The following is a 26,984-nucleotide window of genomic DNA, read 5'->3' as shown; positions in this document are numbered from 1 at the left end:
ACGCTGGGACTGAGGCTTACCTCTGAGGGATCTCGGAAATCACCTCAGGAATTCTCGACTGGGGGAGGAACGCTTAGGTATCACCGCAGGAGAGCAGGGCTCGTCTGTAGGTAAGATTCTTTCTTCTTTGAATTTAGAGTTTGGTTTTCTAATGCTGTGCAAGTGTGTGCGAAGTCCCGAACTGCTATGGAGATGGAAAAAAACTGAGGATTGGAACCTCGTGCACGGGTATATGTAGTGCTGACGTCAGATTGAAATCTGACTCCGTCTCCAACTGCTATCAGGAGCACACTATACCCATTGGTCCTGAGTCCATCTGCTACCCGCTAGGAAATTGCCAATTAACCCCAACAACTCAAGTGAGAGATCTAGGAGGTCAAATTCATGAAACCGTAACGATGAAAACCCATATTAGCAAATTGATCAAATTTGGTTTTTACAAGTTTCAAATCCTGAGCAGAATGAAACCTCTTCTAAACACAACAGATTTCAGAACGGTTTTACAATCCCTAATATTCTCTAACACTGATTACTGTAACTCCCTCATTCTGGGAATCCCATCCAGTCACCTAAAACCTCTTCAGCTACTGCAAAATGATGCAGTTAGACCAGTGGTTCTCAACCTTTTTCTCTTCATGACACACCTGACAGACTATGCTAACACGTGTGACCGACTGTTCATTACAATTCAAGGCGAAAATAAAAAATAAAGACCCAGTATTATTTTTATTGTTAAGAATGACACAAGGGAAAGAGATAAGTATTCTGTCTGAACTGAAATTGCATAAATAGTAAACATCCCAATCCAAAACAGCACCAATTTCCAGTACTCAAACAGTAAACACCTTACCTAAGAAAAGGCAACACTGAAAATATTACACCAGGGCTTAAGATACCAATACACCTCCTATTAGGAAAATGGAACAAGCCAAGCTACTATAGAGCCCTACACAGAAACTACACGCCAGTAGAATGCATCACCTCAGTTACATGTGCAGACCCTCACCTAACAAAAAAAAATAAAGAGACCAAAACGCATAACTAGAAGCATGTAGACAAAAACTGAATTGGAAACTGCAACAAGCCAGGGTCTCTGTATGCAGTGTAACAAAGGAAAAAGAGAAACATCACCAGTCCTTATAAAACAAATCAAGAAATATAAAATCAATAGTAGCAAAACCATACTAACAAAAAAAACAGATTTCAAAACAGCGGATGAATGGAATATCCAATAATTAAAAACTCATATCAAAACTTTCTAGATATCCATAAAATATTTCAAAATAGCAGACACAAAGGCCCAATAATGAAAAATAATGATACAACAAATGTTTTGCTCTGCATACTTGGGGACATTTGATATCCAGGTGCCCTGAGATTGTTTTGAATTAGCAGGAGGAGGGATGGTTTGCTAGCAACTTTCTGCTCTCTCTCTCTCACTGGCTCTCAATCGCTCACATATTTACATGCTTTTTCTCTCTCACTTATATAGGCTCTTAATTACACATTTACACACATGCTGTCAGTCTTTTCACGCTTACACATACAGGCTTTCAATCGCACACATACATGCTGTCTTTTTCTCTCACACACAGACTCATTCACATGCTTACAAACATACTCTCTCTCTTTCTCTCATTTACACACAGGCTCTCAATCACATACTCACATGCTCTGTCACCTAAACCAGCTCTCAATCACATACAGACTCATGCTCTCTCTCTTACTTATACACACAGGCTCTTAATCATACATATACATGATTTCTCTCACACACAAAGGATCTCAATCACACAAACAGGTTTTCAATCACAAACTTACACACACATGTTCCATTCATGCTATCTCACACACAGGCTCTCAATCACACACATACCCTTTCACATATACAGGCTCTCAATCATTCACATACATGCTGTTTCATTCAGACACACACAGCACCTCAAACACACATGCTTGCTCATTCACTCACTCCCCCCCCCCCCCCCCCGAACTAGCAACAGCAGCAGCCTCCTCCACTTCTAACCCTAAAGGCAGCAGCAACTTCTTTCACTTTCAGCCCTCACGTAGAAAAGGAGTCCCGGAGGGGTTGACGTTGTTCTTCGTTTTTCTCCGAGCCGCGCTGCTCATTCTTCAGGCTGCGCCTCTCTTCTCTTCTTCGGGCCTACGCTACCCGCACTAGCATGCCCCCCCACTGCTCACTACTTCCTCTTCCGGGGCGCGGGCGGAAAGAAAAGAGCATGCCGGTGCCGCTGACTCCAGCTGTCCTGCCACATTCTGCCAGGGCTATCAGCATTTTAAGCCCAGGTGGAGGACTTATTTCGCTTGGGTAGGGGGAGCAGCTGGTTCAGTGGGGGACCGGGAAGTGTGGCGACACACCTGCGTGTGCTTAGCGACACAATGGTTGAGAACCGCTGAGCTAGAGTATTGTCTGGAAAACAGAAATACAACCACATCACCCCTACGCTGATCGCTCTACATTATTCTTGATTGTCAGGGAGCCAATCTACAAAGTACTCACCATAATTTTCAACAACATGAATCTGAATAACCATCTGTTGGGAATAGCATTTAAAACCACATATTCCACCATGAATGCTCAGGTCATAAAATAAATGCCTCACAGAAATCCCGACCATAAAAAAAAACAACTTTCATCTAACGCAAACTAGAGAAAGAGCGATTTTGGTCGCAGGACCAAAACCATGGAACTCCATGCCAGAGGACCTACAAACTATATAACAGACAATAAAAAATTCAAGTGCGAGTTAAAGACCTGGCTATTCAAAACTGCCTCCTGTCTGGAAGATGCCTCCAGTTCTCCATAAGTCAGAAAATCTAAAATGTACTGATCTTTACCCCCTCCCCTAACCCTTCTTATTAACCGTTACCTAAATGTACCTGTCTTTGAATGCACACATTATATCTAAATGTTTCCCTAGGTTACAATCTGTACGTAGGTCTACCTCTGTTTCATTATTTATTTAGGAGTGTCTAACCTGTGCACCGTTATGAACTAGTGATTCTCACGTTGAATAATGGTATATAAATTTTAATTATGTTATTAACCCCATATATCTTAATCCAAGTTAATTCGACCTGTTCATTTTAAGACATTTACTTGTCATTGTTATTGTTTAGAATGTAAACCGAATTGATCAATAATTCTGTTATTGGAAAGTCGGTATAGAAAAATGCTAAATAAATAAATATAAAGCACACAAATAATAAATAAATATATAAGCTCTATTATAAAATCCCAGAAAAGGACTATCCCACCATGTGTAGAAATGTACCCCTCTCCATGTTTTCTCCAACATTTCTCTCCCCATTCGGGACACATCTTATATAATTTATCAGGTGTCAGGTACCATCTATATAATATTTTATAACCATTTTCTGTAAGTAGTGCTGAAATTGAGTCCTTCCTTGTAAAACAGAAACCAACTCTCCCATTCTTTATCTTCTACAGTTTGGCCAAAATATCTCTCCTATGCCAAACTGGTAGCTGTTTCTCCTTATTCCCATCGTTAAGAAGGGTATAAATTTTGGAAATCACTCTAGTCATTTTATCTGCATGTTCACAAAACCCTTCAAATAATATTTTTCCTTTCAATAAGTCCCCTCTCCACCTCTGATCTTTACATAAAATGCTGTATTTGCCTATAATGAAATCTATCCGTCCCTGGAAAGGAGAATGGTTTTTGTAATGCCTCAAAGGACATTATACCCTTGCCTTCCCACAATTGTCCCAACCTATTACCATCCTCTCTCTCGCCATCTCACAAATGCAGGTGGATCAGTACCAGGTTTAAACTCCTTATTGTAATGAAAGGCAGTTTGCAAAAAATATTTATATTTTTTTAATTTCCTATGACTATATGTCCCCACTTGACACATATTTCTAATGACAGACCTGGAAGCGGTGGCATCTCAAAGAGGTAAAAACCTAGCAGATTTAGCCAACCAGGGCAGATCTTCTACAGGTAAACCTTTCAGCAGATCTCGTTTTAACTGTACCCATCTTTTATCTCCCATTTATTCTGCCAATCCAAAATTGCCCTTGAGCTACAACAAAATACCACAGAAGATTTGGGACTTCCAACCCTCATCCGCCCCTTGCTTGTATCATCACCTGCCCTGCAACCCTAAGGGGGTTCCTTTTCTATATGAACCTATATAATTTCTTCTGCCGTGTCTTAATCATAGCATCTGAGATATTTTTGGGATAACTGAAATAGATAATTAAACCTTGGTATCCTCTCTTTCCCTTATCTCCCCTGCCAAAGGCCTTTCATCCCCTCACTCTGCCTCTTTCACTTCCTCCCCCCACCCAAGACCCTCTTCCTCATCCTGGTTTCCCCTCCCTCCTTACCCCAATGACCCCCATCACTTAACCTGGTTCACCCATGAATTCCTCACTCACCTAAGTTTATTTCAATGTTTCAATACCCCCGCCCCCCCCCCCCCCCACAAGCAGCCCTTCTTTCACTCTGGTTCATTCTCTCCCACCATCCATGAACCCCCTCACTTATCCCGGGTTCATTTCCCCCCATCCCCAGTTTACTCACTCACTTCCCCCCTCCCAATTACCTCTTTCACTTCCCCTCTGCACCTGATTCCCTCACTCACCCTAGTATGCTCCCCCACCCCTTGAACTCAATCACCCTAGTTCACTATCCCCCCATTCACTTTGGTTCCCCGCAACAATCCCCAATTCACTCTTTCCTGGTTCACTCACCTCCCCCCCCCACTTCCCCTGTTTCACTCACTTCCCCCTCCGCTCCCTGGTCAGTTCATTCTTTTTCCGTGCACCTTGCAATCCCAGTTCACTCTCTCCCTTACCTACCAATCCCCACCCAGACTCCCTTCATTCCCCAGCTCCTACTGGCCAAACAAGAGGACGACGACGACGGTGGCCTTGTAATGTCTCTCTGGCATGCCCTCTGTCTTCCCTCCTCTCCTGCTGGGGCTTGAGCTTCATGCTTTGAACCAGCCGTTCAATGTGTGCCATTCTGGTCCTGGCAAGGGAAGAAGGGAGGATAGATTTTTCTCTTCCAGGGTGGGCTCAGCTTCTATACAAAGGGGGATAGAGCTCAATTTGCATACCAGCTTTGCAAGCATGGGGTATGTTTCCTTTTTATTGTAGATAGATTAAATTTGGCTGATGTATTAGATACTGATTTTGTGTTGCCTGTTTACTGGGCTTTTATGTTTTGTCATTTACTTTCTTTTCCCCTTATGAGGTGGTGAGCTTTTTAGTACTGTGCTAAGATGTTTTGGATATGTTTTTGAAGATGTATTCAGATGCTTTTTAGTTTCATATTTTATATTTATTGCGTACTAGAATTAAAAAAATTTTTTTTTATTATACACTGGGCAAAGGAGGTTTTTCTTTGAAAAGCAACGTATGAAATCTTGTAAATAAAGCACATTTGATGGATGACCAGAACTTCTTAAAGTAACAACCAATTACATTTTCTAGAATTACTGAAAATGTTCATATTCAGAGAAAAAGGAGAGGATTAGTTACTTACCAATTTATAGCTGGTCACTGGCTTGTTTCTCAGAGCAGGTGGCCTATACGCTTGAGCAGCTTTTGGCTCTGTCTCTTCCAGTTCACCTGGAATTGCCTGATATATTATTGCTTTTGCTGGAAACACTCCATCCAAAAACGGCTGCCAGGAAACTTCCCATAATTCTTCATCTGAAGGCACATGATATTTGTTTAGAACGGTACCAGTATAGTGCCAGATCTTATACCCATTGCCAACTCGTAATCTCGGAGCACAGGTGGCAGTTACCATATGTTCCCCATCGGGACACCAAGCAAAATATGTGGAATCTGATGCCACTGGCTTGGAGATGAGTTTGTAGTTTTTAACGTCCCACACTTCCATCTGTCCTCTGAGATTTCCAAAGCCTGCCAGCACTAGAATATGTCCCTGGGGGCTGTAGTAGGCAGCATTACGAGGTCCAGTTCCAAAATCAAAAAGTGGGTCACATTTTAAGTTGAACACTGTAGCTTTGGCCGGCATAAAACCGTACACCACGCAAAATTCAGTCGAATTTGAATTCCATACTACATCATAAATAGGACCATTTTTTGCTGTAGAAAAAAACAAAACAAGATTGCTGTTAAAAAAATATATATTAATTTATGTTTGAGTTTTCGTGCAATATGTTCATTTATGTGCAGAAATTTTGTTCCCCTGCAGTCTGCGAAAGGGATAAAGTGAATAAAGTTGACATTCAATTCAACCCTAGTGCCACAACATCTGTATGAAAACTAAGCAACACCCTTCACAGCAAGCTCAGAGCTGATTCAGCAGCATGGACAATCATATTGCTTCAATTTGCTGTGCAACAGAAGAAAAATTAGAGTTAAACAGGAAAGTCAAGAAAAAAAAATCTTGTTCCTATTTTTCTTAGAACAATCCTATAAAGATAATATAACCTCACTGAGTGAAAATATCAAGTAGACAATCCCAAAAAATTCACTCAATATATGAACACAAAATTTTAAGTCTGAAATGATTTTAGGACCACATAGACTGGACGGCTGATTCGCCCTACATAACTGAGTTCACAAGGGCACTGAAGCACATAAATGACATTTTTAATAGTACAGAATAATGTTTATGATGTATAACACATCCAATTTGACTCACGCAATGATATCCATTATCAAGGGGAATTAGCATATACACTCTATGCACGCGATTTTCCAAATACCACCATGTTTCTCTTACATGTGAAGAGCAAACATTAAGGATGCCGTCTTTAGAGCTACACTTCTCCCGTCAGTGGAGGTATCCGCAGAACCGATCAGTCATTGTCCCTGTAACTGTTGTGATATGTGCTTGAATACCCTAGATGGCATTCAATGGAAACATCTTTCATTTGGATAGGTTATACATGGAGGAGTAGCGGGCTGCAAACCAGGGAAGCCAGGGTAACATAACTTGCTTTGGGCAAGTTATGTTACCCTTTATTGCCTCAGGTACAAACTTAGATTGTGAGCCCTATGGGGACAGGGAAATACTTACAGTACCTGAATGTAATCTGCTCTGAAGTGCCAAAAAGTAGAATATATTTAAAAAAAGATTACTCCAATTGTCCTACTACTAAATTGTCATTTGTGTGTTTCAATGTTAGTTCTGTAGGGTGTACCAGCCGTCCATGAGGTCCTAAAATTGTTAAAGACTTAAAACTTAGTGTTTAAACACCAAGTGAATTTTTTGGGACTGCCTGTTTTTCTTGAGACCATACACAATTGTAAATTTATAAAACTTTTTTTTTTTTTTTTACTCTCCTCTTTTTCTCCGATACAGTACAAGGATCCACAGGATCAGCCAATCTTGCTAAGCTCCACTCACACACAAACTGCAAACCTTTGGCAGTCATTGCTGTGTGGCACACCAAGGCTCAAACAAATATGAAAACTAATTAAAAGGTTAAAAAAAAATGTTATATCAAAAAAATGCTATGAAAATACACAACTGTTGATACAAAGCTCCTCCTTACTGCAATGCCTTTTCCCCTATACATGGCTGTGAACGTCATGTAGCGCTATAGAAATGTTAAGTAGTTAGCTAATATTAATGGTGTCCTAAAAATCAGTAAGGCTGCCTTCTATTACAATGCACGAACAAACTTTTACATGATTACCTCTAAAAGATAAATCCAGGGAGTGTTGTTTTATTGGCACGGCCCTTCTTTGTGGAATGCATGGCTAGTAACACTTAGGAATGTGTCAAACTATTTAACTTTCCGGCAGCATCTGAAGACTTGGCTGTTCAAGCAGTTGGAAGTCTAATAAGTTGTTTGCTTTGAAGATTCGAGTCTAAAGGTATTGTGTATTCTGGCTATTTGGTTCATAAGTGTATTAGGGGAGGCAGCAATTGTTTATATTAAAATGAAGTTTTATAGGACTAGTTCAGACATGAAAGGGAATGCGGATATGAGCATTTTGTGGGAATTATAAGATATGAAATTGTTTAATAATGCTTTATATACTGTTATTTGTATGCAAATGTTTTATATTTTTATTGCTTATGTATTTTAACATGCTATTTGTAATCTACTTTGAAGGGGTCAGTGGCCATGGAAAATGGAATATAAATTGGAAATTAAGTTAAACAAATAGATATCTTGAGGGAAATAAATAAAACACAGCCACAAGAAGTATAACATTCTTAACCTAAAGGGCCACAGAGAAGTCTTGTTAATTTGCTTACAGGAGTTATCAACAGTATAGAATTTGGACCTCTCTGCAATGACTCCATATTTGTATTTGTGAAATAAAGGTCCTGGAAGAACTTATTTTAAAAGGACGAAGCTCGTGAGTCACGCAATGTGGTGAGTGGGAGAAAGACATGCATCTCTCCTGTTCTGAGAGCCATTCCTCATTTCCTTTGATTTTAATTTTGGGCCCTAAACTTGCTTGAGAGTTTGACAATATAGCACAGGTGCCCTTTGTTTTGAGGGGTAAAGAGTTCCATAGAGATGGGCTGGCGATGGATATGTCTCTCTCTCGGGTTGATGCTAGATGGGTGATTTTTGCAGGAGGAATTTTGAGGAGGCCTTTGTTTATTGAGCAAAGGTTCTTATTTGGAGCATGTACTTGGATATGTTCTGTTAACCAGTAGTTTTGTTGTCCTGTAATCATTTTCTGAAGGACTGATAGAACTTTGTAGTCTATTCTGTATTTAAATGGAAGCCAGTGTAAGAACATAAGAAAATGCCATACTGAGTCAGACCAAGGGTCCATCAAGTCCATCAAGCCCAGCATCCTTTTCCAACAGTGGCCAATCCAGGCCATAAGAACCTGGCAAGTACCCAAAAACTAAGTCTATTAGCAATGGCAGTGGCTATTCTCTAAGTGAACTTAATAGCAGGTAATGGACTTCTCCTCCAAGAACTTATCCAATCCTTTTTTAAACACAGCTATACTAACTGCACTAACCACATCCTCTGGCAACAAATTCCAGAGTTTAATTGTGCGTTGAGTAAAAAAGAACTTTCTCTGATTAGTTTTAAATGTGCCCCATGCTAACTTCATGGGGTGCCCCCTAGTCTTTCTACTATCCGAAAGAGTAAATAACCGATTCACATCTACCCGTTCTAGACCTCTCATGATTTTAAACATCTCTATCTCTATCTCTTCTATCTCAGCCGTCTCTTCTCCAAGCTGAAAAGTCCTAATCTCTTTAGTCTTTCCTCATAGGGGAGCTGTTCCATTCCCCTTATCATTTTGGTAGTTGGTGTGATGTGTTCTTGTTTCTTAGCTCCTGTGCGAATCCTGGCGGCTGCGTTCTGCAGTATTTGAAGTGGACGGATTGTGGTAAAAGGAAGGCCAAGGAGAAGAGATTTACAGAAGTCTAGGTTTGCAAAAAGTAGTAGTGCATGACTGTTCTAAAATCATTTTGTGTGAGGAAGGGTTTAAGGTGTCTGAGTTTCAGTAACTTGTGATAAAATAAAAATAAAAGGTTATTTGTTATATGAGTTTTGAAGGAAATGAAACTGTACGATAGCCTGGGACTCTTGAGAATTGATCACGCGCATAGGATGGGGTCTAAGTGTGAAATCGCAGCAAGGCCTAGAATGGTTATAGAACGATTCTTTACTTCGCTCATAAGATAGCTGTATTTCAAGCCCTGCACAGAGATATTACACTTCTTTTTGAAAGTAACACCATCTTAGTATTTCAAGATTATTCTGCAAAACTAGCAGTGAAACTCAGAATGAAGAATTTGGCACAAATTTGAGAAAACAATCTACAGATAAAATTCTCTTTACAATATACAGCCAAGCTAAGAATCTTTTATGGAGGGCAGGTACTGCTCTATAGCCCTGCTGTTGAGCATATGAATTTCCTTATCTCGGCAAGGACGCCACATACCTTCCTGTGTTTTAAAATTGAGTCTACAGTGTTTTTTGCATTTTTATTTATTTATTTGTTTTTTACTTATTCTTCTGGGCATGGGCTATTTTGGATGGAATTTTGGACTGTTTTCTATTTCAACGGTTCAGTCTGGCTGCTGCAGTTTTGTCTTTTTTGGAGTAATTGTTTTTGAATTATGTCCTGGAACTAATTTTTCTCTTAATTCGTTGTTTGGAATGTTATGGTTTTTCTTTTTTTGTGCAACATCATTTATCTAGCAGTGCTGCAATGAGTGCAGGTCTGTTATTATATTTTAAGGCCCTCTCACCTTGATTCTGTAGGAAAGACGTTTTGCTATATCTTTTCATCATTTTGGCTCTTGTTACTGTTGACTTTCTATATTGCTCAAAGACCTTACATTTGATCGATGAGTACCGTGAAGGAGTTCTCAATCTCTGGTCAATTATTTTTGTGCTCCGTAGTTATGATGTTTTGATATGGGCTGTTTACTTTCTGTATTTCTAAATGTTCCTGATGTCGAGTATGGTTTAATCAGGTGGAGCTATTTAAGGACTGTGGAAGGTTTCAGAACTCTCATATTCAGTTTTTGCTTATAATGCTATGTTATATGATTTGGATTGGGGGGAGGGCCTTTAACATCTTTATGTGCTTACCTTCATGGTTTGGGGTAGATTGGGGGGGGATGTGGTGGATGGGAGGGGGAAGGGGAGGGATTTTGGCATATTGCGGAATGTCTCAATCTTCCAGAATGGCTTTCTTTCTTCATTTTGGTTACGAAGGGTTAGGGTACTTTTCTGGGCGAGTTGGGGAGACTTCCTCTAGATTATTTCTTGTATCTAATTTCTGTGTGTTTTAAGTCTGTCCCTATATGGCCCAATGGGTAGTCCTGATGTGAGATGCTTCTCTTGAAACGTAGCAGGCCTTGGATCTTCTATCAGGAGATACACTGTTTGTTCACCCTTGCTAGGCATAAGGCAGTGATTGCGTTGCTGCAAGAGACTCACCTAAATGATGTTTAAATGAAGCTGAAATGTTGGTGAATAGGGGAAACTTTCTGGGCCTCATCTGGTGTTAGGAAAGCAGAACTGGTGATATTGATTAATAAAGGGGTGGCATTTACCTCTGAAAAAGTAATTTCTGATTCAAATAGTTATCTTCTTATTGTACAGGGTAAACCTTTTGAGAAAAACATTGTGCTTTGTAATGGTTTTGCCCCTAATACTTAAGATTCACACTTTTTTAGCTTACTTTTATCTCAATTGTCAATTTTTAGTACATTCCTTTACTACTGAGAGAAGACCTGAATACGTCTCAGACTACTTTGGACAGATCACATAGGAGTGCAGGGAGCTATAATATACCATAAAGGAGTTCCCCTTTTATGTAATCATTTGAATTTTTTAGATGCCTGAAGAGTTTTGCATCCCCAGAAACCTGATTTTAACTCATGTTTCTAGGGCACATGCTACACAGTCAAGAATTGATCATCTATTGATTTCTCAACTGTATTTCTCTGAAGTGACCGATCCCATTGAGATTTCAGATCATGCTAGGATTTGGATTGATCTAATTGGTGTAATGCCTGAAATGGCACTCAGCAATGGCATTTTCCTATTTGTACGAGGATTGCAACTTTTAAGAATTTTGTCACAAAAAATGGGGGAAGTTTCATATTCATAATCAGGAACATAAGGATTCTCCTTTGATTTTCTGGGAGCCTGTCAATCTTTTTTAAATGATCCACTTGCCTACATGGTTCTAGGTTTTGCAGATGCTTCCCCTATGTATTCTTATAAAAGAGTTCCAGATCCTTTCTGGGCTTCTTTCTCGATTTTTGTGGAGGAGGAAAAAAACAAGACTAGCCCTGCATCGGTTGCTGGGTGAATGGGAGATATGGGGGGGGACTAGGGTTATTGTTTATCAAGGGTTATATTTATGCATGTCAGAGACTGGCTATTTGATACAGATTGTTGTACCCCATTGGTTATTGAAAAAAATTACTGTATATTCACTACAGTTGTGTTAAGTCTCCAGCACTGCCACTTCGCCTAAGATCTCATGTATTATTTTTCTCAGCACAATTGGCATGAAGATTCCTGTGTGAGTAGTTTTAGCACAGTTACGACGTCTTTCTTTATTTGAAACCCTCTGTAGGTCTTCATCAGATTATGCGTTTGATTCAGCATGGGAGAATAGGAAAATTGGTTCTTACCTGCTAATTTTCGTTCCTGTAGTACCACGGATCAGTCCAGATGGTGGGTTAAGCCTCCTTTCCAGCAGATGGAGACAGAGAAAAACTCAAAAGGTATCCTATATCAGGATAGTGCTCCCCCTGTGTCCCTTCAGTATAATCGTTATCAAAGCAGGAAAAAAATTGTAAACTATAATCTTAACCAGAGAAAGATCAAGCAAGTAAAACATGTAACCTCCAAATTGGAACTGGAAACAATGCAAAAATGTGCTCTTACATATAATGGTCAGAAATTTCCGGTGCCTTATAGCTCACATATGCGTTGCTCTGATAAGCTTAGGAGATACTCCCAAAATCTGTGAATGAAAAACTTCGAGTGGTCGTTTCCAAGAAAAGTCAGAATGCAAGAAGGGCGGGCATCTGGACTGATCAGTGGTACTACAGGAACAAAAACTAGCAGGTAAGAACCAATTTTCCTTTCCCTGTACGTACCCGGATCAGTCCAGACAGTGGGATGTACCAAAGCTTCCCTACGTAGGGTGGGACCAAGATAGTCCTGCTCGAAGCACCTGTCTGCCGAAGGAACCAAAAACTGGTGCCTGTACACCGAAGCGATAATGACGAGCAAAGGTATGAAGAGATTTCCAAGTAGCTGCTCTGCATATTTCTTGCAGGGAGACAAACTGGCTCTCCACCCAAGAGGTAGCCTGTGAACGCTACAAATGGGCCTTTACGTCCTCTGGAACTGGCCAGCCCCGACAGATATACGCCGAAGCAATCGCCTCCTTTAGCCAGCGAGCAATGGTAGCCTTAGAAGCCTTGTTACCCTTATTGGGTTTGCTCCATAAGACAAAGAGATGATCAGAGACCCGAAACTCATTTGTGACTTCTAAGTACTGCAGTAGCACTCTTTTCACATCAAGGTGCCTTAGGTCTTTCCCAGGTGTGCTCACAATGTCATCTGGAAAACAGGCAGGTAGCTCCACTGACTAATTGAAGTGAAAAGAGGACACAACCTTTGGTAAAAAGGATGGTACTATCTTGAGGAAAACACCTGAATCAGAAAAACGAAGAAATGGTTCCCTACAAGACAAGGCTTGAAGTTCGAACACTCTCCTGGCCGAGCAGATAAGAGGCCAGAAATACTGTTGAGTCAGGTCTTTGAGTGTGGCCTGCCTGAGGGGTTCGAAAGGCGCCCCACAGAGAACTCGAAGTACCAGATTAAGGCTCCACGACGGACAAGTAGCCCGGACAGGCGGGTTCAAATGCTTAGCCGCCTTGAGGAACCGCAAGACATCCGGGTGGGCCGCCACCGCATAACCATCGACCCGCCCTAAGAGGGAAATGAGAGCCGAAACTTGAACCCGCAGGGAATTGAAAGACAAACCCTTGGAGAGGCCATTCTGTAGAAAAGATAGGACCTGGGACACTGGGGCCTTGCGCGCCGGTACTCCTGAGTCAGCACACATCGTCTCAAACACTCTCCATACCTGAACGTAAGTGAGAGAGGTTGAAGTCTTACGTGCACGCAACAAGGTGGAAATAACCTCCTCCTTATAACCCTTCTTCCTCAGTCTGCACCTCTCAAAAGCCAGGCTGCTAGACAAAAGCGATCTGCCTGATCGAAAAATACGGGACTCTGCCGCAGTAGGTTTGGGAGGTGACCGAGGCGAAGAGGACTGTCCGTTGCGAGGTTCACCAGATCCGCGAACCATGGTCTCTGGGGTTCTATTCTTCTGAGTACTTTTCCCACCAGACAGGGTGGGAACACGTAGAGGAGGATGTCGCAAGGCCAGGGAAGCATCAGGTCATCCACCTTTTCCGAGTAGTGCTCCTGTCTGCAGCTGAAGAATCTGGGAGCCTTCGCATTTTTCAGAGTGGCCATCAGGTCTATGTGGGGGGCTCCCCACTTGCACACGACAAGATCCATCGCCTCTTTGGACAACTCCCACTCTCCGGGGTCTAGATGTTGACGACTTAGGAAGTCGGCCTGAATATTCTCCTTCTCCACAATGCGGGAGGCTGCCAGTCGAGCCAGATGGCGCTCCGCCCAGGAGAACAGCATGCTGGCTTCCAGGGCTACCAGTTGACTCCTGGTGCTACTCTGACGATTGATGTAAGCTACTGTGTTGGCATTGTCGGAGAGAACTCGCACCGCTTTGCGATGGAGCAAGGGCGGGAACGTCTTGAGCACCAGGTGAACCACTCGGGCCTCCAGACGATTGATGTGCCATTGAGACTGGACTGGAGACCATTGCCCTTGGGTAGACTGATTCTGGCACACCGCTCCCCAGCCGGAGAGGCTGGCGTCTGTCGTAACAATGATGATCCACTGAGGTGTTTCCAGGCGCATTCCCTTCAACAGGTGAGCAAGTGAGAGCCACCACTGCATGCTGGTGATGGTAAAGTCTGAGAGTGGTAGAGGTGTCTGAAACTCCTCCGAGACTGGCTTCCAGTGGGACAGCAAAGCTTTCTGTAAAGGCCGCATATGTGCGAAGGCCCATGGAACCAAATCTATAGTTGAAGCCATAAAGCCAGGACCTGGAGATAGTCCCAGGCCGTGGGCACAGAGAGAGATAAAAAAATGTTGTACTTGATTCATGAGCTTGAGCGCCCGGGAAGCAAGACTTTGCTCACATGTGTGTCGAAGCATGCCCCTAGAAATTCCAGGACTTGAGAGGGCTTGAGGTTGCTCTTGGGGAAATTGACTATCCAACCGAGGGAGGTGAGAAATGACAAGACTGTTGACTGCAATCGCGCAGAGTTTCTCCGATTTTGCCTGAATGAGCCAGTCATCCAGGTAAGGATGGACCAGTATACCCCTCTTGGCAGAGGAAGGCCGCCACTACCACCATGACCTTGGTAAATGTGCGTGGAGCGGTGGCGAGACCGAACGGGAGCGCTCAAAACTGGTAATGCCATCCCAGGATGTTGAAACGGAGATACTTCTGATGTTCCTGGTGGATTAGGATATGAAGGTAGGCCTCCATCAAATCGAGAGAAGCAAGGAATTCGCCTGTGCGAACCGCTGCGATGACTGCCCTCAGGGTCTCCATCCAAAAATGGGGGACCTTGAGCGCCTTGACGACTCTCTTGGGGTCCAGGATTGGTCGAAAAGAGCCATCCTTTTTGGGAACCACGTAGTAGATGGAATACTGGTCTGACCCCTGTTCCTCCAGGGGGACAGGACTATGGCTCCAAGCTGTTGAAGCTGTCGAGAGTCTGGCGCATAGCTGGATGCTTCCGAAGTCCGCAGAAAGAAATTAAATAGCTGTCCGAAAAATCCCGAGCAAATTCTAAAGTGTAACCTCGTTCGATTACCTCGAGGACTCACCGATCCAAAGTAATTTTGACCCATTCCTCGTAAAATAGGGACAGACGACCACCTAAATTGGGAACATAGGAATGGGTCAACCGCATCTCATTGCAAGGACTTTGGGGCGGATCCTGTACCTGCGCTGCCCCCTGAAACGAGAGCACAAAGGAAAAAAAGGACATGGACTGTTTAGGGAGGTCCTCAGGCAGCTTATGAATCTTGTTGTCGCCTAAAGATTTGATAAGCTGTTCCAGGTCCTCCCCAAAAAGCAACTTACCCTTGAAAGGGAGAGTGCCCAAATGCAATTTAGAAGAGGAGTCTGCCACCCAATTTCGCAGCCAGAGGAAGCGTCTGGCCGACACAGCTGAAACCATGGCTCTGGCCTGCACCCTGAGGAGATCATAGAGGGCATCAGCCACATACGCAACCACGGCCTCAAGCCGCTCCGCCTGTTCTGCCTCTGCAGCCGGGAAGGCCCTGGGTGCTGAGTTGTTGTTGTTGAACCCACCTGAGACTTGTCCATTGCATGAGACTGCTACAGACTGTCGCCCGAACTCCAAGCGCTAGAACTTCAAAGATCCTTTTGAGATGTACCTTCAACTTCCGATCCTGAAGGTCCTTCAAAGCCGTTGCTCCAACCACCGGGATGGTGGTTCTCTTTGTGACAGCGGAAACAGAAGCATCCACCTTAGGGACCTTGAGCATCTCTAGGCAGTAGTCCGGGAGGGGATAGAGCTTGTCCATTGCTCTGCCCACTCGTAAGCCGGATTCCGGAGCTTCCCATTCCCGGAGAAGTAACTGCATTAGCATAGGATGAAAAGGGAAGGTACGTGGAGGGGCTCTCAGTCCTGCCAGGACAGGGTCCACGTTACTGGAAACCGGGGTACTAGTGGCTTCCGCAGGAGGGGCATCTATGCCCAACTTGGCTAGAACAAAAAGGGATGAGCGGGTCTAGCTCTTCCCGTTGGAACAAGCATAAGACCCGTGGGTCGTCCCTTCGACTGATGGATTCTGAGTTAAAGGATCTGCATCCGGATCAGGCTCCGGGAGCTGAGGAGGTGGGGTAGGAGGATCTGGCAGGTTTTGCATCCCTAGTATGGTCCGAACCTGATTAGTCCCCTGGGAATCTGGGAGCTTGGGTCCCTGGTCTGTAGATACCCTAGGCACCTTTGCAGATGGAGGGCCTATAGGAACCTTCACAGGTGGGGGGGTCTTTGGGGGGGGGGATCCTCCTGCTGGAGCAAGCTAGTGACAGAAACTCTGTGTAATAAAAGTACAAAATCAGTAGTAAAATGAGAAGGGGCTTTCCCTGGAATTGGAAGAGGGGGATATCATCCTGAGGGTCCAGGTTCAAATTTGGAGAGTCCACGGGGCTTAAATACGGAGGGGATTGATGAATTACAGAATCCCTTCCCCCATCCAGCAAAGAAACAGGCTCGATATGTGCAGCAGGCCAGCTCTCCACATGTCGATACAAAATGGCGATCGAGGCATCGGGAGGGGGGGGGTGGGTGAGGAGTTGCCGCGGGAACGGCAAAGTCCTTCTGTGCCTGGCTGCTGCGAGCGGGAGACAGAGAAAACTGCTCTCCGCTCCTTCCCCCGTAAGCTGCCGATTAATAAAACGTAAAAACCTTTCCTCTTTTTTTCCAGACAGCTTAAAGTGACAGAGGAATTTTACTTCTCTGACAACAAGAGAACCAAGGCATGAAACTTCTCAGGAGTCTCAACTGGGGAGGGACAAGACCACCAGTATCACCCCAGAGCCAGGCAAGAGGCCACCTGGAAAAGGGTCCTAGGCTGAATAAATCAAGGGGACAAGACCCCTCCTAGGCCCAAGCAAGAGCGAGGAGTCAGAACAAAACTGCTCCTGATGACTAAACTTTTTTTTTTTTTTTTAACTTTTTAAACACTAGGAATTAAACTAATACTTGCTTGATCCTTATAACTAGAGAAGGAGGAAGAAGAACTTCTGCAAACCAAAAACTGCTACAAAGAAAGGGAACCACAGGTTCTGCTATCTTGCATCTGCTGGAGACAGAGAAATAGTGAAGGGTCACAGGGGGAGCACTGTCCTGATATAGGATACCCTTTGAGTTTTTTCTCTGTCTCCATCTGCTGGAAAGGAGGCTCAACCCACTGTCTGGACTGATCTGGGTACATACAGGGAAAATGAATTTTAAGGATTTGTCATAGTAATTCAATATAGCGCAGAGAATGGTTTTTTTTGCATACTTACAACTGAGACATTTATTAGTTTTAGGTGAGGATAATTTACTGGGAGATTTTAGAACAGAAGTGGGAAGCATTTTTCAAATTGGAGGCACTGGATAAGATATCTGAGTCTTTGCCTTATAGAGGCATTTGTGGGCCCTCACTCATGACTGAATGTGGAAAAAAGATCTGGATATTGAATTTCCTGAATCCAAAATAAGGCTTTTAAAAATATTCTTGTTATTGTGCATCAAGTTTCCTTCAGAGAGAGATAATACAAATTTTTCAGACCTCATCTCTCTCATCTACCTTGACATTCAAGGTCCAAAATGTTCTGGGAGCCTGGGAACACTGGGACATTTGTTCTGGTCTTGCCCAGTAATATAACAGTTTGGGGCTAAGCTGAGGTGTTATTTTATTCAAATATCTAGGCAAAAAGTAGTTTTTATCCTGAAGGTGTACTTTTTGATGAATTTGAGTCATTTAAAGTTATGGGGAAATATCAAAATCTTTTCATCTAGAAAGTCTGTCCGCTGGGGAAGAGGAATTGACTTTGAAAGATAAGGAGGTTCCCACTTACTAGTCTTGGGGAAGTGCAATTTTCACTCTAATGTAGATGGAGAAGACAGATTTCAAGCAATCCTTTAAATCTCAGAAGATCATCATTGCTATATGGAATCCCTTTCTACAGGTTTTGTCCCCTAGTGGCACAGAGCAATGTTCTTAGTAGCTGGAGACGCATCTTTTTTCTTGTTTAGATTTGGGGGTGGACTGGATGGGGGAGCGGGGTTCATGTACTGCATGTTTATCACTGACAATCTGCTTTGATGGGTGGGAGGGTAAAATCTATAAAATTATTTCTTGGCTTTATTATGTTTCATTCATTCTGTATACAGAACAGGTGTATTCTGTTTGCATTTTTGTACTGTTTTTCATCGATAGAAAATTTTATATTAAAGGATAATGCTCATGTGAATTCTTCATGGCAACTTCTTGATCAGAGTGGTCCTGAGCTATTTTACCATGAACTGCTTTTGGTCGCAGCCATTTTGAACCAGTAGTTGCAGAGCAGTCGGTAACGGCAGCTATCTCGCACTTCCCTCAATGTTGTCATCACTGTTTTGCTTCCAGGACAAGCCAGAAAGCACAATATGATAGGGCAGGAACTGCTCAAGCCCAAGGGCACACTTGTTCAGTCTCCTCAACAATATTCACTTTTTTTTTTTTTTTTTTTTAATTTATTTTTTCTAATTTTCAAAATTACAGCAAGTGTTAACTTACTACAGAAAATAAATGCAATATGTACAATCTCTACTACAAATTTTTCAAGATATTTCTCTTGCACCATCACATTTACATATTTGCATTAAACAAAGAAATATATCTGTAGGGACAGAAATCTTGGGAAGTAAATAAAAAAGAAAAACATTATAGCTTGTAATCAGCCTAACGTAGTAGAAGGTTACCATATTTTTTTTAAATCCTCGTCTAAGGCACCATTACGGAAGGGGAAATAACCTTCCTGGCGTTGATAAATGACTTCAACTGCTCAGGGTATTGGAAAGCAAATATGTCTTTTGCAGACCTAACTATACATTTGCATGGATACTTTAAAACAAATGAAAAACCAAGTGCTGTTACTTGCGATCGCATTGCTAGAAACTCTCGTCTCCTGCTTTGCGTAATGGGTGCATAGTCTGGGAAAACACGTATTGGGGTTCCCCTAAATTGAACTAAAATATTTTAGTTCAATATTCACCTTTACTTTTGAGCATGCCAATTCACCTTTAACACTGAAAAAGTTTGGCTTCCATGAGCTGATCACTGTTCAAAGAAATCATATTCTTCCATTCTCAGAAACGTGTTCAGCAGCCAATCAGAACCAAGGAGCTGATTTCTTGGACTGTTAAGACAACTCAAAGTGTGTTTGTGGACATTTTTTTTATTATTATTATAGACCATCATAACGAGACATACTTATGCTGCAGTATAATTTTTTTTTTACTGCTCATTGCACTATTGTAATCCTTTGGTCTGTGAAGACATTATTATGCATATATTATTCCACACACAACTTGTGCACAGGGAAATTTAACAGTACACTCCAAATCATATTTTAATATATTCAAAGCCCTCACAGGTGTTTTTCAAAATGCAGAGATGGTAATTTAGCATGGGAAGCTGATTGAGAAATTGAGCAGTGCTTGTGAGAACCCATATGAGATGCCATTCCCTGATGCAGAGCAAAGCTCGAAACGTGGTGTCATGCTACAGCATTGAGTGTGGTGGACCACAGAACGGATGTCAAGTGGAATTGAACATTGAGTGCAGTGATTAGTGAAGGGATTTCAAGTAAAGCCATCCGTAGCAAGATACGTTTTTTAAGCAAGAATAACATGTCACTTTATGAAGATTTGAATAGGTTCTACAGTTAAATTTCACTGTGCACAAGGTGTGTGTGTAATGATATATGTACAACAATGTCATCACAGACTATATGATTAGGACAATGAGCAGTGAAAATTATGCTGGTGTATTTGTCCCATTATGATGGTCTTTAATACTAAAAAAAAAAAAAAAAAAGTCATTAGAGTTTTGTAAGGTTCAGATGGCAAACCACATAAGAACATAAGAAATTGCCATGCTGAGTCAGACAAGGGTCCATCAAGCCCAGCATCCTGTTTCCAACAGAGGCCAAACCAGGCCACAAGAACCTGGCAATTTCCCAGACACTAAGAAGATCCGATGCTACTGATGCAATTAATAGAAGTGGCTATTCCCTAAGTAAACTTGATTAATAGCTCTTAATAGACTTCTCCTCCAAGAACGTATCCAAACCTTTTTTGAACCCAGCTACACTAACTGCACTAACCACATCCTCTGGCAACAAATTCCAGAGCTTTATTGTACATTGAGTGAAAAAGAGTTTTCTCACAGGACAAGCAGGATGGTAGTCCTCACATATGGGTGACATCATCAGGATAGAGCCCAATCACGGAAAACTTCTGTCAAAGTTTCCAAAACTTTGACTGGCCCCTAATTGGGCATGCCCAGCATGACACTAACCCTGCAGCCAGCAGGGGTCCCCCTTCAGTCTTCTTTTTTCCGCGCAGCAGTAGCCTCGTGGTAAAGGAGCTCTGAAGAGATTCCTGACATGAATTTTCCTCACAGAATTATTTAAAGTTAAATTGCCCCACAGGGGTCCCCCTCCTCTAACTTTTCTCTGACCCCGGTACTCTGGTAAGTTTTACCCGTTTTCCGTCGATTAGTCGAGTTTGGCCCTTGCAGCGACTCAATTTTTTTCAATGGCCATGGCGTCGGGGTTCCGTCGGTGCCCAGACTGTATTCACACCATATGTCTATCACAGACCCCCATGGGGTCTGTGTAATGTGTTCAGGCCGTGAGCACGATGTCCTGACTTGCACCAAATGTGCCCTTATGACACCAAAGGTAGCAAGGCCAGAATGGAGAAGAAGAAGGAACTCCTCTTCCGTGCTCAAACCCTGACTCTGTCCATCGCATCGACGTCGTTGGAACCAGCACCGTCGACTTCGCGCCAGCATCGTCCACCGACCGGTGACCGACCGCCATAGACGTCTTCACGGACATCGACGCCCTCTACTCCCCCTCAAGATCGAGGGGATCGCAGGGAGAAACATTTGCCATCGACATCGCAAGACTCGGACCATTGAGGGAGCAAAATCATCGACCTCGCCACCGTCCGAGCCACCGTCGAAGAAGCCCCCATCCAGGAAAGGCACCGACCATTCCTCCTACCGGGCCACGAGACAACCCTCACCCGATCGGGGTTTGGGAGTCGCGATTCCGCCTGGTAAGGTGGTCCCTCCGGCTATGCCTCTGCCTCCCTCTTCTGTTCCGGAGCGGGGGCTGCTTGCTCCAGGTCTCAGAGAAGAACTGGACCAGCTGGTTCAGGAGGCCATTGACAAGGCGATGCAACGTCTCCAGGTTCCTCCGGCACCAGCACTGATTGTGGAACCTGTCATCGACCCGATTCCAGCAGCGCTAGCACCGCTGCTATCCAGAATGGAGGCGCTGATGGCCACCCTTCCACCAATGGATCCCGGGTCTCCGATGCCTCTGATGCCTTCCCCAATGACAGCTTCATCGGAAGGAGAAACACTGTTCCGCATCACTCCATCGGAAGTTTTGCCTCAGCCATCGATGCCTGCACGGTGCCTTCGATGCCATCATCGGTGCCTCGGCGATTCCTCCGATGTTTTTGGAGCCTAGACCGCGACCCTCCGGTATCCAACCCCCTTCACTTCCTAAAGGACAGTCTGCTGATCCTTATGACACTTGGGGTGATGATACTTCAACAGACACCGATGACTTACCCTTCACCACCTTCTCCCACTGAAAGTAGAAAGCATTCTCCTCCAGAGGACCTCTCATTCATAAATTTTGTAAAGGAAATGTCTGAGTTGGTTCATTTTCAACTACAGATGGAACAGGATGATAGGAACCAGATGATGGAGTTACTCCAGTTCCTAGATGCCCCCAAGGTGATCACCTCTATTCCCATTCATCAAGTCCTTCTTGATCTCCTCAAAAAGAACTGGGAAAACCCTGGATCAATTGCTCCAGTACATAGAAAGGCTGACACTACTTATTTAGTTCAGTCAGCCCCAGGCTTTCAAAAATCCCAGCTTGACCACCACCACTCAGTTGTGGTAGAGTCTGCACAAAAGAAGGCAAAAAGGTCAAAACCCCACTCATCTACCCCACCTGCTAAGGAACAAAAATTCCTAAACAACATTGGTCGACGAGTATTCCAAGGGACCATGCTCATCTCCCGAATTGTTGCCTATCAGCTTTATATGACCCAATATAATAGGGTCATCTTTAAACAGATACAGGACTTCGAGTCCCTACCTGAACAATTCCAAGACCAGTTACAAACCCTTGTAGACAAAGGATTTGAGGCAGGCAAACATGAGATTTGAACATCTTGTGACATTTTTGACAGCTCTACCAGAGTGTCTGCAACGGCTATTTCGGCAAGACGATGGGCCTGGCTCAAGTCTTCTGACCTTCGCCCAGAAGTACAAGACCGGTTGTCCAACCTACCATGTATCGGAGATAATCTATTCGGTGAACAGATCCAACGAATGGTGGCTGAGTTAAAGGACCATCATGAGACCCTTAAACAGCTCTCTTCGATACCTTCCGACTTCTCCTTAAGACAGCCCTTCAGGAAGGACTCTAAAAAGTCGTTCTACCTTCCAAGGAAGGCCTATCCACCACCAGCAAGGTCCCGTACTACAAGACCTTATCAAAAGCCTCAGACTCGCCAAGCCCGAAAAAAAACCCACAAACAGCTCCCCAGCCAGGACCTGCTTCAGGTTTTTGACTTCCACTTGGAGAGCAGCAGCCAGATTCCTCTGTCATATACCAGTGAGAGGTCGATTGTGCTATTTCACAACATGTGTCAGTCAATCACAACCGACCCAATGGGTATTGGCAATCATTGCTCAGGGTTACCATCTGAACTTTCTCGCCCTGCCACCGGACTCCCCACCTCTGCAGACGTGGAGAACATCAGACCACTCCATTCTTCTGGATCAACAGGTCTCCCTCCTTCTCCAGTCAAGAGCAATAGAACCGTTCCGCACTCGCAGCAAGGCCTAGGGTTCTATTCCCGGTACTTTCTAATCCCCAAAAAATCAGGGGGAGTTCGTTCAATATTGGCCCTACAGGCTCTCAACAAGTACCTTCAGCGGGAAAAGTTCAAGATGGTAACTTTGGGATCGCTTCTACCTCTTCTACAAAGAGGAGACTGGCTCTGCTCTCTGGACCTCCAGGACGCATACACCCACATTGCGATAAACTCCAGCACATCGCAAGTACCTGAGGTTTTTTAGTAGGCCCCAAGCACTATCAATACAGAGTGCTTCCGTTCGGCCTAGCCTCTGCACCACGAATCTTTACCAAATGTCTCGTAGTGGTTGCAAGTTTCCTCAGAACCCAATCTACCCCTATCTGGACGACTGGTTAATCAGGGCTCCAACTCAGCAAACTGCTCGGTCGTCCCTTGATTTAACTCTACATACTCTAATTTCGCTAGGATTTCTCGTCAATTACGAGAAATTTGTTTAGCCCCATCTCAAACCTTGTCATTCACTGGAGCAGACTTGGACACCTTGCAAGCAAAAGCTTTTCTGCCTCAACAACGAGCATTAACTCTTGTGTCTCTTGCTCACCGGTTGCAGTCTCAACATGCTGCAACAGATCGCCAATTCCTCATCCTCCTGGGACACATGGCGTCTTCAGTCCATGTCACACCAATGGCCCACTTGGCCATGAGACTCTTGCAATGGACTCTGAGGGTAACAATGGATTCAACCTATTCAGCCTCTGTCGACCATTGTTCACATAACCGACTCACTCCGTCTGTCTCTCGCCTGGTGGAAAAATCAAAACAATCTCCTCCAGGGATTGCCCTTTCAAGTTCCAAATCCTCAAGCCATTCTCACCACCGATGCTGCCAACCTCGGGTGGGGAGCCCACGTGGACGATCTACAGACACAAGGGTCTTGGTCTCCAGAGGAAGTCAAACACCAAATAAATTTCCTGGAACTTCGAGCAATCCGATATGCTCTCAGGACTTTTCAGGATCGCCTATCAAATCAAGTCATCCTGATTCAGACGGACAACCAGGTGGCCATATGGTACATCAACAAACAGGGAGGCACAGGCTCCTTCCTTCTGTGTCAGGAGGCTGCGCAGATTTGGGCGGAAGCTATCTCCCACTCAATGTACCTCAGGGCCACCTATTTGCCAGGAGTGGACAATGTGTTGGCAGACAAGCTGAGTCGCATCTTCCAACCGCACGAGTGGTCTCTCAACCACTTGGTAGCGAACTCAATCTTTCAACAATGGGGATATCCTCAGACAGACCTCTTTGCGTCCCCTCAGAACCACAAAGTGGACAATTACTGCTCCCTCTTTCGCAGCAAACACTCTCAGCCCAGAGATGCATTCTCCCTCTCCTGGGCAACCGGTCTGCTCTATGCATTCCCTCCACTTCCTCTTCTCTCGAAGACTCTCGTGAAGCTACGTCAGGACAAGGGAACCATGATCCTGATAGCACCTCACTGGCCACGCCGAGTGTGGTTTCCAATCCTACAGGATCTTTCCATCCGCAGGCACATTCCCTTGGGAAAGGACCCACTTTTGATCATTCAAACAATGGGTGCCTCCGCCATCCCAATCTTCAGGCCTTGTCCCAGATGGCATGGATGTTGAAAGGTTAATCCTTCAACCACTTAACCTTTCAGACCCTGCTTCCCGTGACTTGATTGCTTCACGGAAGCCTTCCACGAGAAAATCTTACTCCTATAAATGGAAAAGGTTCACATCATGGTGCGCTCTTCAGTCCCTTGATCCCTTTTCCTGTCCAATCTCAAAGTTTTTGGACTATCTCTCGCATCAGTCAGAGTCAGGTCTAAAAGACCTCTTCCATCAGAATGCATGTCAGTGCGGTAGGCGCCTTCCATAAAGATGTCGGGGATGTCCCTATATCAGTACAACCCCTCATAACACGCTTTTTAAAGGGCTTGTTCGACATCAAGCCTCCTTTACGTCCTCCGGCCCCTTCTTGGGACCTTAACCTGGTTCTCGGTCGGCTCATGAAACCACCATTCGAGCCTCTTCACTCCTGTGACCTAAAATATCTCACATGGAAAGTGATTTTCCTTTTGGCTATCACTTCAGCTCGCAGGGTTAGTGAGTTGCAGGCCCTAGTTACCTATCCGCCTTACACTAAACTCCTGCAGGACCGGGCGGTACTCCGCACTCACCCTAAGTTTTTACCTAAGGTAGTTTCGGAGTTTCACATTAATCACTCCATCATACTACCTACATTCTTTCCCAGGCCCCATTCCAATCCAGGGGAACAGGCTCTGCATACCCTTGAAGATAAACGAGCTCTAGCTTTTTATCTAGACCGTACAGTTGCCCACAGGAAGAGCAGTCAGTTATTTCGTCTCTTTTCTACATCAACAAATTAGGGAAACCTGTGGGTAAGCAGACACACTCCTCCTGGTTGACGGACTGCATATTCTTTTGCTATCAGCAAGCAGGTATTCCTTTTCAAGACAGTGTTAAAGCACACTCTGTGAGGGCCATGGCGACTTCAGTAGCACACCTATGATTGGTGCCGCTTCCTGACATTTGCAGGGCTGCCACCTGGAGTTCTCTCCATACTTTCGCAGCCCACTATTGCTTGGACAAAGCCGGAAGACAAGATTCCATCTTCGGCCAGTCTGTCCTGCGTAACCTGTTTCCAACGTGACATACCAACACTCTTCCGCCTGCCTGGTGGGGTTCAGGATGCCCTCTACCAAATTTCGCCCCAGTTGTTGTGCCTGTTGCACGTCTTTGGGTACATTTGGTGCATGTTCGGACATCCTCAGCTCGGTACTCACCCATATGTGAGGATTACCATCCTGCTTGTCCTGTGAGAAAGCAAATGTTGCTTACCTGTAACAGGTGTTCTCACAAGACCGCAGGATGTTAGTCCTCACGAAACCTGCCTGCCGCCCCGCGGTGTTGGGTTCGTAACGTTTATTTTATTTTTTGGCACTACCTGTAGCTTTCAAATAAGACTGAAGGGGGACCCCTGCTGGCTGCAGGGTTAGTGCCATGCTGGGCATGCCCAGTAGAGGCAAGTCAAAGTTCTAGAAACTTTGACAGAATTCCATGATTGGGTTCCATCCTGATGATGTCACCCATATGTGAGGGCACCTGTTACAGGTAAGCAACATTTGCTTTCTCCGATTAGTCTTAAATGTGCTACTTGCTAACTTCATGGAATGCCCTTTAGTCCTTCTATTATTAGAAAGTGTAGATAACCGATTCACATCTACTCGTTCAAGACCTCTCATGATCTTAAAGACCTCTATCATATCCCTGCTCAGCCATCTCTTCTCCAAGCTGAACAGCCCTAACCTCTTCAGCCTTTCCTCATAGGGGAGCTGTTTCCATCCCCTTTATCATTTTAGTTGCCCTTCTCTGTACCTTCTCCATCGCAACTATATCTTTTTTGAGATGTGGCGACCAGAACTGTAAACAGTCTTCAAGGTACGGTCTCATCATGAAGCGATATAGAGGCATTATGACATTTTCTGTTTTATTAACCTTTCCCTTCCTAATAATTCCTAACATTCTGTTTGCTTTTTTGACTGCTGCAGCACACTGAGCCGATGATTTTGAAGTATTATCCACTATGATGCCTAGATCTTTTTCCTGGGTGGTAGCTCCTAATATGGAACCTAACATCATGTAACTACAGCAAGGGTTATTTTTCCCTATAATCAACACCTTGTACTTGTCCACA

The 26,984-nt window shown here is 44.0% G+C and overlaps 1 protein-coding gene across 3 annotated transcripts in view; it reads right to left on the bottom strand.

Moving 5' to 3' along the window:
• Positions 1–26,984, bottom strand: part of EIF2A (eukaryotic translation initiation factor 2A) — a 222,529-nt gene that overhangs the window by 92,187 nt on the left and 103,358 nt on the right. For all 3 annotated transcript variants that reach the window (XM_029615567.1, XM_029615566.1, XM_029615565.1), the window contains one exon: positions 5,538–6,109. In XM_029615567.1, coding sequence (XP_029471427.1) covers positions 5,538–6,109 — 572 coding nt within the window. The remainder of the gene's footprint in view (positions 1–5,537; positions 6,110–26,984) is intronic.

Source organism: Rhinatrema bivittatum, chromosome 9 (assembly GCF_901001135.1).
Source record: "Rhinatrema bivittatum chromosome 9, aRhiBiv1.1, whole genome shotgun sequence".
NCBI lineage: Eukaryota > Metazoa > Chordata > Amphibia > Gymnophiona > Rhinatrematidae > Rhinatrema > Rhinatrema bivittatum.
Note: the sequence above shows the minus strand (reverse complement) of the source record. Positions and strands in the feature narration are given on the sequence as shown.